The following is an 11,869-nucleotide window of genomic DNA, read 5'->3' on the forward strand; positions in this document are numbered from 1 at the left end:
GAAAGAGTGGATGAGTGGGAAGGGATGTTCAGTTGAAGATTCTATCATATCGTATCTGTGTCATTGGTAATTGGTAAGCTTGTTGCATCCGTTGTCGCAGTACTTTATTTCCAATTGGAATATCAGAACTAACTCATCTCAGAACCAACTAACTACTCAAATAGTATCAATGTGACAAGATTCAGAGCCATAGATACATACTGCCTATATACTATTGCCCTGTAACTATCTCTCAAGACTTTGCTCACTAATGTATCACCCTTAGAACTATTACACTGCCATCCTCATAAGAAGCTTAAACAACTTTTTAAAGCCTTCGTATCCAGCCTTCCATGCAGCAGGAGAATGTTACAATTTTGAACAAAATAATTCTAACGTAAACATTCAAGCTCTGCTAAACTTCTGGTTGTAATGATATTTAGTCAGGATTGTGAAAAAGTGCCAAATTATTTCTGGTATGAATTTTGCCTGGTGTAGCTTGGCAAACTGTTTTGGCTGATGATATTATTTTAATATTATGAGAAAAATAACTTTTCTTTTTTCCAGAAAAATAATGTATTAAAATCCCTATAGTAACGTACATATGAACATTTATATATGTGGATGTATATGATTTCCTGACAAAAGTATGAAAATGAAAACAAGAGTGAACTCAAAAGTAAAGAGTTGAATACTGCTTCCATTGAAACCTATGGCAAACCATGCTACTTTTCTCTGGAGCACGAGTTCTAAAGTTATGTTTTCGTGCCTGAAACCAGCAATATGTGATGCACAAACTGAACAGAGCTCTTTCATATGCTAATGCACTTGCTGAGCATCAATATAGCTACATTTTACTTTTATTCTTTGATAATCAGCAAGAAATTAAAACAAAGAACATTTTATAAACACAGAGATTAAATAAGGTGCTTAGGAGAATGTAAAAAATGCTTTTATCAAATATTAATTAAAGCTAACAGTCTCTTGCCTGGTGGAATGTAGTCATTCTCATGTAACTTCAATTTTGTCATAAAATTTTTCACAGTTTGCAGTAGTTGAGCTTAGACTGAATTATGTTGCCTACTGTAAATTAATTCTTTTATCTTTCTCCCAATAATAAAATAAATTGGTAAAAAATAAGCTAAGGGTTTCTTGAGAAGAACCTTATCAGAATAGGACACTTACTTTGCATTCAGATTACTGTTAGTCATTACTTCCACTGAGTGAGACAAAAATTCTAGAAGCACTTAGTAATGCTAGGCTCTTTTCCCTGGTTTTGCTTGTCTCGGTATTTTGTCTTGCATTTGCTTTGGAGACATACATTTTTTGTTAAATTATGCAGATGCGTTTTATTTCTGGTGATTCAGTATTATTGTAGGCAACCTATTTCCTTACTTCACTTTCATTTCTGGGGACGGGGTGTAGTCCGTCTTATTTAGTGGAATTTTGACTATGACCCCAAAAAAATGGGGGTTTAGTGGATGGTGTTTTCTTCTGGTACCAGTAGCTGAAAGATTTTTTTTTCAGATGGCACCTTAGACATAGATAAAAGAACGTGTCTTCAAGCAGGACCAGAAAATGGGTGCATGTAAACTCAAATTTCTATCCTCAAACTCTTGCTTATTTGCTAATGCAATTCTTGAGATTATGAAACAGCGTAGGGACATTGGGTTTTGGCATTCTTGACAAGATCCTTTCAATCTTGTCTCTTTTTCTTCTTTTATTTTTGAGATAATGTGCAGCCACTGGGAAGAAGAGATTGAATGCAAGTGATTTCTAAGCACTCAGCTAGGAAGGGGCACTTGCTTCTAGTTCCTGCCTAAAAGTCGTGGCTTCTACATGAAATATTTGTGGGAGAAAATATACATAACGTTCCATGGATTTTGGACCAGAACTGAGGAGTCATGATCATGATGCTAAAAACCCTCACATAGTTGTAGGTTTTTTTTCTTCTCTATTTAGCATGCATATACTTTTTGCAGTTCAGCCACAGAGATAGGTATCTTTTTTGTCTTGATTCCCTCCTTCCCCTAGTTTTCTAGTAGGCAGGTATGTAGCATTCACAAGATTTAAGGTTAAAGCCCCCTCAGTATGAGGACAAGTGAACCTGGCTATTCTATATCAGAATTCTGAACAGTGAACTACCATAGATAAGGGGGCAGTACCTTGACAGGAAAGGATAGAATAGGATCAGAAATGAAAGGTTAAATTTTAAGGAAATTTTGCAGTTCTGGATTAGAAACTCCAAATGGAGGACCCATTTCTTTGCAGCCCTTTGCCCTTTGCAGATGCTAAATCTAAGTGTAGATAAGGTTTAGGATGAACCTGTCCATTCTGTGTTGACAAGTTTAGGTGGCTCCCACTGAGACATATTCTTAAAGATCTTGTTTTGAGGCATATATATAACCTTTACGTATATATAGGGAATATTGATACCTTAGATAGTACTGTGGAACTGTTTTTACATTTCTTCAAGTTAGGCAGAGGTGCTTCAGAATTAGGCTTACAACAGTGAAGTTTGGATGACTCAAGTAACTTTTTGGAAAGTGAATCTTGGGGGTTTTTCTTTTTTCCCCTGTTACATACTGACCTGGATGTGTGGAGGGCCTTTGACATGTGACCTCTTGAATATTGCTTCAGTTCCACAAAGTATTATTTCCCAGATGATGTTTTGTCTCTACAGCTGCTTTCATACGAAAGGTCATTCTACTCTTGACAGTTTGACCATATCTGTATGTAACGTTTATGTTATCAGAAACTGATTCTAGTCCAAATACTGCAGATATGCTTATGGTGTAAGGGATAACATGCCGATAGGGAAATCTAAAACTGTACTTGTAAAATCTCCTGCTCAGATATTAAAGAGGGATCTGGATAAGGTCTTGAGCTTTGTTAGCATTTGTCTCTTTCCATTCTGCAGTTGTGCTGATGTAAAATTAGTTAATATTCAGTAGTAAAAAGAAAGGAGAAGCCTGAGGGAATGAATGTGAAGAAAGAGGAGAAAGAGCAGAGGTCATCAAACATGCTGCTTTTCAGATACACCTTTGTTATCTGCTTGCTGCTAGAATGAGCAGAGGGGTGATAAAAGGAGGAAAAATGAGAACTATGCGAAAAAAGACTAAGTAGGAAAGGAGAGAAAAGCATGCATTGTAGGAGGGAGTACAGCCTGAATAGGCTGGTGTCTGTGCTTCCGGTAAAACATTTATCTTCCCATATGTTTATAGAGGTTCAGTGTGTTCATTGTAGCTTAATAGTCTGTAAATGACGTGGAGAAGGATTGTATTAAGGTCTTACTAAGAACAGAGAGTACTACTTTTAATTTCTGAAATACATACTCAAAGTTTATTTCACAGTAGTGCTACATGTGGTAAACCTTTCTACTTCGCAGCAAAGTGCTTTTCTTAAACCTATTATTAAGGCTCTTAAATGTAAAAGTAAATAGTAAAATTGCAGCCTAAATATAAATAGCAAAGGAAATCTACTTTAATCAAATTAAATCTTATAAAAACATGAACTTAATAAAGCAATCATCCGTCAGCTTGTTTGTGTTTCTAAACATTTTTAGATTATCATATTGGAAAACCTGTGGTTATAGCTTAATGATGAGAGCACAAATATATTCTTCTGTTTCCGTAGTAACATTTCTGTCACTTTTATTCATTTTTTACTGAGATTTTAATTATTCATTTATATAAATATTTTTTCAGTGTACACCAAAGTGTGGCCCAGGATTCAAACACCGAATTGTTCTGTGCAAAAGTAGCGATCTTCTGAAAACTTTTGCAGCTACGCAGTGCCAAGAGGAAAGCAAGCCGCCAGTCCGCATCCGCTGTAGTTTAGGCCGATGTCCTCCTCCTCGCTGGGTTGCTGGAGACTGGGGACAGGTATCGTAGTTCATATAAGTACTTATTACTGTTAGTCTCCCTACACATTAGCACCTTCTAAGGATGAGAGGTTGCTGGAAATGGGCAAGAAATGTTTCCGATGACTGAAACTCCTCTGTTTGTCTCAGATTGAAATGTGATGCTGAAAGACAGTTGGCTGCTGAACTATAAAGAATTTGCTGACAGTAGTCTAGTTTCTACTGGATGGGTATCTGAATGCATTTTTTAAAAATTATATAGCCTTTATTACAGTTGGGACTTCGGGATATAGGAATGTTGCAAGGTTTAGTGTTTTTGAAACACATTTAACTTCCTTGAGAAACATGAAGGAAATACATAAGCCAAGTCCTGTGTTAGTAAGATATCTCAATATAGATGTAGATGTAGATTAGATACAGGCGTCCACCAAAAAACCTGTGAGATCTATATAACTTTACATAAAATATGCTGCATTACTAGACAGGGGGCTAAATAGTTACAGAACAGGCTGAATTATGCTGCTATTATGCAGTGTTTCTAAATAGGGTATACAGAGTTTCCTTCTTTACGTTTTTGCGTCTCTGTTATGACCAATGGCCTGTTTTAAAAATGGTAAATGGATGTTTCAGTTTCTAAGCTTGCTGAGTAGTTTGCCACCAATGAGAATAAAACACTTTAGCTTAACTGACTAGGAGACAATAATCCGTGGTATTACAGTCTAATCAGCTTTTATGGATGCCCATTTATCTTAAATTGATATTGTATAGAACCACTGTTTAGTTAGAGAAATTAAAAATTGTTTTAAAACAGGAAAGTGTTTTTATTTGGAAGATAATTGTCTTTTTCCTTAAAAAAAGTCCTGTAGCAGTTTTGAATTCTTGTTCTCCTTGTTTTTTCTTCTTTATTCTAAAGTGATTATTTCTCTCTTGAAAACATGCACTTAAATTCAGGCACAATACGTGAAGCAGTGTGAATTGTTTTCTTATAACTCAGATTTGAACTGTTCAGGGAGCCAACATAGCATTGTGTTTTATTTTCTTTGAAAGACAAGTGCTCACATATACCGTCAAAAAAGAGAAATTCTGAACTATTTTATGAAAGTGATTTTTTGTACTCACCAGATCTCTTCAGATGCCTGTCTTCTTTAAAATTTGTGCATGTGTACCATTCCTGATTGCTTTCCTGTTATCTTGTTTTGTATTTAGTAGTTGGATCTGAGTGGTTTTACTTTTTTATCTCTCCTATTTTTAGTGTTCTGCACACTGTGGTCTTGGGCAACAGATGAGAACAGTACAGTGCCTCTCATACACCGGACAGGCATCCAGTGAGTGTCCAGAATCGATTAGGCCTTCCTCGATGCAACAGTGTGAAAGTAAATGTGACAGTACTCCCATTTCCAATACAGAAGGTAAGTTTGCTATCTTAAAATAAATTATTCTGGAAAGAGTAATGTGACATGGTCAGTATTACTGCATTAATTTACTAATTAAACTCTATATGACATCATTTATTCAGACCCAATACATTTTTTACAATTATTTACTAATTAGTCATTGTAATTCAAAGTTGAAGTCAATAAAAAGCTAAATAGACTTTCTTTGTTTAAAAAGCAGCCTTAAAAACGTATAGCCTAGGTCATGGAAAGTAATACTATTGGTTTGTGTCATTAATTTTCCAGTCTCTTCAGTGGTTCAATGGAAATGTCCATCATCTCAGGGGGTACATGATATACTTCTCATCATGACCTTCTACCTGCTTCATCAGTGGTTAACATAACAATGTAGTGGCAAAAATAATCAATATTGTGTGGAAGGGAAAAAGGAATAAAGAATCACAAAAACAAACACGTTCAAAAATCAAGAAAGTTTGCACAGCAGTAATAGTTCTTTTAAAACAGTTATTCCTGTAATTTTGAGTACTTGACAACAATGTTACTACAGTGCTCCTTTTAACATAACTAATCTTTGCACAGTATATAATGGAGTATCTTTTACACAGGTTTTCCAACTACTAGGAGTTTAGTATCCTGTTTACATAAAGCAACCTCTCTGATTTTAATTTTTTTTTTAAAAGGTAAATTTATGCTACAGTCTGCCTGGATTTGTTGTTCATTCAATGCCTACTGTATCCATTCAGTTTCACGCCATAGAGTCAAAGGTGTCCTATAAGTTTGTCGAATGGAGATGTCTGTGATGAAATCAGAGCATACTAAAATCTTCCCAGATATTCACTAGTGATTCAGTATTTGAGCACCATAATATATTGATGAGAATTTTTAAATAGAGGCTTATCATCCCCTGTTGTCATTTAAAAAAAAAATCTTCGTAATAGAATTTTCCTTGGTTGTTTTAATTCCGATTTTTACGTTTAGTGTTCTGAAATAATCTTTATGTGATGATTATCAATCCTGGAATCTTTCTGCCCCTTAAAACTCAAAGTAAATGACATTTTTATTTCAAGACACAAATGCTGACTTTTTCCAATGTAAGGAAGGTAATAAGGTACTTATAAGTTACCATGGTTAGGCCCCAGTCTCCTCTTAATTTCAAGTTGACAAGGTCATATTTATAGTCATTACATTTGTCATTTTTCAATATTATCAGGAAAATATGGCAATCTTCTATAGATAAATACAGTCAGGGGTTTTCTCTCTGTGTGATCTGTGTACACTGGGTGGCTGTGCACTTGACTATAACAGAACAGTGACTAATGGTGTTTTTAAAGGACCTACACTTTTTGGGGGGATCCACAAATAGAAGATGTTGGAAATCTCTTACAGAGTATTCCAGAAAGACTTCAGGTCTTTGGCCTGCACTCTACTGAGTGAGCCAGGCATGAGCCAGCTCCTTACTGACAGCCATGAAGTCTCATTAGCACAGTTAGGAAGAACAAAGGGGAAAAAGATCTCTTTCAGTCTTTCACAACAAGTTGCCACTTAGCATCACATTTTTGCTTATGTCTGACATCGAAGGTATTTACTGGAAACCACTGATTATTTTTTTAAGCAATTAGGTGGCTCACATGGCTTGAAAATAAATGTAATCTCAGAGTTCATTAAACAATTTGAAATACCTACATCCTTTCAGAAGAATCTTGCTATAATCTATGAAATAATGTGATTTATCCCAGAATTAGACAAAAAAATTTGTCTTCGAGGTATTTTTTCGGTACTTTTGCAAGTATTTCTTAAATATATATTCTAATTTATACACATTACGGAGCTGCTCTTAAATACTGAATATGAGAAGCACAGCCTGAGGATTTCCAGAATGATGTGCATGGATTGCACATTCTCTTTCTTTAAAAAATCATCTTAGACACAAGAGGAGCTGACATCTCTTGTGTTAGTGAAGTATTAACCTTTAAACAGAGACATTGTTCACGTGCCACCTAGTAGCACTGCCTAGTTCTGGCCTCATTGTGGAGTGAAACCAACTTCAGCAAGAAGTCATTGGTTTGCGGAAGGGTCAGACTAGCTGAGGGGATTGCTCTTCTGTTTCAAATCCCAGCAAAACTCCTGATTCCCTTCATTTGCCAAACTCTGGTGCTCGCAGCCTATGGAACCCATTCAGCGATTTCTGGACGATTTAATTTTGCTAACCCAAGATATAGGGTTATAGAATATAGGTGTTTTGAGGAAGCCTGAGCCATTCTGCGGTATAATCATACTGGTAAAGTTTGGAAGCACTTTCCTGGGGAGAGTAGGGGTTGTTTACATAAAATAGGAGTAAGAATTTTGGGAGTACAGAAACAGTAGGAGAAAGTTATGATACATCTTGTCATATTTTACATCTGCTTTAGCTCTGCATTTTCTTTAAACTCTTTGTTGATGATTTAGAGTATTGTTGATGAGGTTTTGATGGGCTGCCTCTGGTGAGGGTAGCATTGCATTTGCTGCTGGAAGTGAACTACAGGCAGCATGTCCACACGGTTTGAAATGTGTTCAGAATTATTTTATTCTCTTAAGTATATATAGTCTACTGAAACAAGACTGGTAAAGGCCATCCGAAACTTTACCTGAAAAGCAATTTTGTCTATTTTTATGTCGTTTTAGTTTTCCTTCTGTTTTGTGTGATACGTCTTTGCAGTCTCTCTAGCTCAAGGCACAGTGACATTATTATGACTTTTTTACTGTAATGCGATACTGAATATCATAACATTGACTGATCTAGACATAAAGTTCAGGAAGGGAGAGTTTAATACATGTGGCTTGCTGGATCGTATTAACAGTAGTTACTAGGAACAAAAAAGGCTCTGCTAAACCTCTTCCATTCAACCACAGTTCTATGAAGAATAGGGTACTTCATCAGCCACCATATCTATTTCAAAACTAATTTTTAAAACAGAGGTTGTGGGAAACTTCCAGAATACTGTCTCACTGCTGTCCAAATGGCATTGGCTGAACAGGGTCCAGTTTTAATAAAGAGGAAGCGTAGCTTAAGGAATCATGAAATAGGATAATTTCAAATCCCATGTTTAGTAAAATGCAGTTAGTGGCTTTACCTGTATTTAACTGAATACGATGTGTGTGAGGGTTGTTTTTGGGATTGACCCATCAATATCAAGATCAAGTGAACCTTTTTATTCCTCACTTCATTTATAATTCACCGTCTGTCCTATATTCCCAATCTTCATAAACAGAAGAACCTGAAATATTTCTGGAAGGTATTTGACCTCTTTTGAAAAGAATTTTTGAAACTCAAGTGAACACAGTGACTGTTTGTGGTCTCTGATAGAGAAATATGGCTGTTTCAACCAGCTACCCCCAATGTTTTTTCTCTGGCATCCAGCTCTGTTTCCAAATTGAGAATTAAAAAAAAATAGCGAAGTAGTACAGAAAACATTGGGTAGGTGGAGTAAAAAAATGACAAAGAAAGCACTTATATCTGTGTTAATGAAAAGGAAGTTTAAGTCATTTCATGACCTCTCCTTATTGAGCTGAAAGCATGCATATTGCCATTATCAGAAATACAGTTCAGTACAGACCCTGAGGTTCACCCTCACTAATGCTTTCCTAGGTTCCAATACTAAAAATCCTCATCTGCACTTAACTTGCTACTGTAGTAGCTTGTAAACTGTAGTTTATGCTTGCAGCATAAACACACTGTCCATACATACCTGTTCCAGAGTGAAAATAGTGTGCTAGGAGATTTTACGTAGAAAGAAGACAAATAGGAACAGCTGGATGATTGTACATGCTGACCGTGTTTGTTTCGCAATTTTTTTCTTTTCTTACCTGTTTGGTGTGTCTGTTTCATATCTGGCTTACAGGCACCTCAGAGTCAAGGACTGTTGTTCTGTTAGGCCTTGGAGCAACAGCATCCTGGCCTTCAGTCTTCACTTCTAGATGTCATATCAGTACAACATACAATAATGGTCAAAGTACTGCTAGTTTATATCCTTTTTCTTCATGTTTTCTTTATAGCTTTTGTAATTTGAGAAAGATTGTAGGAGGAAGCCAGTATCAAGTGCAACCTTAAAAGAGTAAAAAATGACAGTATTCTTCTGAGACAAATTTTCTGAGAAAAGAATCTATTTTCATTGTTCCATCACTTAATTTTTGTAATTCTCACTTGTGGGGTTTACTTTTTGCCATATACATCTCTTCCATCTACCTCCATGTGAAACCAAAGTCCTGTTTTAACATCCATCTGGAAGGAGTTGTGCAAATCTTCTAACTAAAAATCCCTGTCAAGCATCTTACCCCAATATTCATGCCAGCGCAGAGGAAATCTGCAACAGCAACATCTGAATTGTAGAACCTGAGCGAACCCCTGAGCTCTCAGATACAGCTGTAATCTCCAGCTATATCAGTATAAGAACTCGGCATGGATCAAACTATTCCATTTCCTATTTTCACCTTCTTTCTACAGAAAGTAAATTGAGACAGAAGGGAAACCATACCGTGTTGCAGCAGTGCTCCTGTAATGTACACCCACAAGTCGCTTTAGATACAACATGTGTGGCATGGAAAAGAAGGAATCCTTCCTCTCTGAGGTTGAACTCTTGTTCTCCGTTCCTGGAGAGTTACCTGCCAGTATGACGACGACTGCTGAGGCAGTAAGCCCAGCATATAGGGAAAGCACAGCTATGAAAAAAAAGCTCTTACATGTCGATTACATGCATAAAAATGGCTTTTCCATCCAATAAATTGTGGATGTGTGGAACCAAGCCAGAAGTATAATCCACCATTCAGTCCAGTCACTGAACTCACACTGTTGGTGTCTTTATTCATCTAAATACTCATTGTTTCCTCCACCTCTGTTAGCTGCAATGCACATTCTGTTTCAAGGATTCTTACAAATGCAGAGGCATGGTACCAAATAGTGCGAATCATGGTAGATTTTGGATGACCTCTCATCAATGGATAAAACAACTCCTGAGAAAGGAGCTGTAGAAGTATTGTAAGAAAAATGACTCACATTTCTTAGGCTGTCTAAAGTGGTCATTTATCCCAATAAATGATAATTCTTCCAAAACAAAGTGGGCACACTTCTGAATATGTGGGAGACAACACCTGCGAGCATTTTTATGGCTTTTCAAAATATATTGTGTGCACTAGTCTGGACTAGAAAGAGCAGTTACAGAGAGGGCAAGGTGGGTGGATAGAGAAGCAGCATGTTAAATATCAAGTTTTCTTTGTACTTTTATTTCTGATTTTTTCTCTTATTACTAGAGTGCAAAGATGTGAACAAAGTGGCATATTGCCCACTGGTGCTGAAGTTCAAGTTCTGCAGTCGAGCATACTTCAGACAGATGTGCTGCAAGACCTGCCAAGGACACTGACCCACAGAAAGCTCAAGAATGTGCCCTGTTATTATCATTGTGGGAAGAGTGTCCATCAAAGAGGGCCACACAGCGGAATGAAATTGACGTCCTTGCAAATGCATTACCCTGTGGAAAATGTAACCACTGGTCAGCCCCAGCTGACAGGATTTCAATATTATTTTAACTTCTGTGAAGTGGGATTTATTAATCCAAAGTGCTGGACACAGTATAAGGAGGGCATGCCAAATTGGAAAGATCCACACAACATGTATAGAATAGCTTACTGTGGAACACTTGTGTTCTTCTGACTAAACCCAATAGTCTGTTTACCTCCTTGGACCATTAAAATAACTTTATTGTGGACTTAGCAATGACACTGAATCCATTTGTATTTAAAACTGTTTAAAATGTAGCTGTTATAACTTGGTCTACTATGGAAGTAAGGAAGAATCAAAAAAAATGTTAAGTCATAGCTTAAAATTGTTAACTATTTTATCTCACAACACAGCACCACAATTTAAATTATAAAATGAACTTGGAAATGTTATTTAAAGTTCAGAAATTTAAAAAAAAAGTTATTTTTCCTTCATCCCACCTAATTCCCTTTGGAGTAATCCGTATTTCCTGAACACTGCTGTGAGCCATATATAAAGCTATACGAAATAGAACAACTGTGAGGGACTTAGTTTTAAGAGGTGCAACAGTTATTGCAGTGGTGCATGAAATACAAGTGTGCTATGAAACAAAATTAAATCTCTGTTGCAGCTTTATAGCCGTCTTACTATTGTACAAGTGAAGCTGAGATTCCCACTGATAGGAAATGTGTTTCAATATTGTGGAGGAGGCCAACTCCCACAGTGGTGAAGACCATATTGCCAGCTCCTCCACTACTACTATACAGGTTGCTTAGAACTTAGACTGACTCCAGCTCACATTTGTTTACAACACCAGCCACAAAGAAGCAGCAACTTTGTGGGCATATAAATCAGGTTTATATGTTACTTTTGATTATCCAAAATTAAGGAATTCCAGTGCACAAGATAAGTCTACTGTGTTATAGCAACAGAAGCTGAAAGTTAAAATGGATTCCAGATGCTCCCTTCTTTGATTCCATTGCAGAAGGGCATTTGTTTATGAGAAAGAGCATGTGAATATGCAGTTCAGGAGACCACATGCAAGTGGGCAAGGATTACAACCAAAGAATAAACAGCTTGTGGAGGTGTCTAGTTTCTGTTCAAATGAGAAGTCCAAAGTGTGCT

The 11,869-nt window shown here is 36.6% G+C and overlaps 1 protein-coding gene across 1 annotated transcript in view; it reads left to right on the plus strand.

The window, feature by feature from the left end:
* The window catches only part of LOC104490238 (A disintegrin and metalloproteinase with thrombospondin motifs 6-like), an 18,215-nt gene extending 7,042 nt beyond the window's left edge, over positions 1–11,173 (plus strand). The window contains exons 3-5 of the mRNA XM_010132499.1: positions 3,687–3,863; positions 5,094–5,250; positions 10,519–11,173. Coding sequence (XP_010130801.1) covers positions 3,687–3,863; positions 5,094–5,250; positions 10,519–10,628 — 444 coding nt within the window. The 3' untranslated portion in view covers positions 10,629–11,173. The remainder of the gene's footprint in view (positions 1–3,686; positions 3,864–5,093; positions 5,251–10,518) is intronic.
* Positions 11,174–11,869: the final 696 nt, after the last annotated feature.

This window comes from Buceros rhinoceros, unplaced genomic scaffold (genome assembly GCF_000710305.1).
Source record: "Buceros rhinoceros silvestris isolate BGI_N320 unplaced genomic scaffold, ASM71030v1 scaffold11363, whole genome shotgun sequence".
NCBI classification, from domain to species: Eukaryota; Metazoa; Chordata; class Aves; order Bucerotiformes; family Bucerotidae; genus Buceros; species Buceros rhinoceros.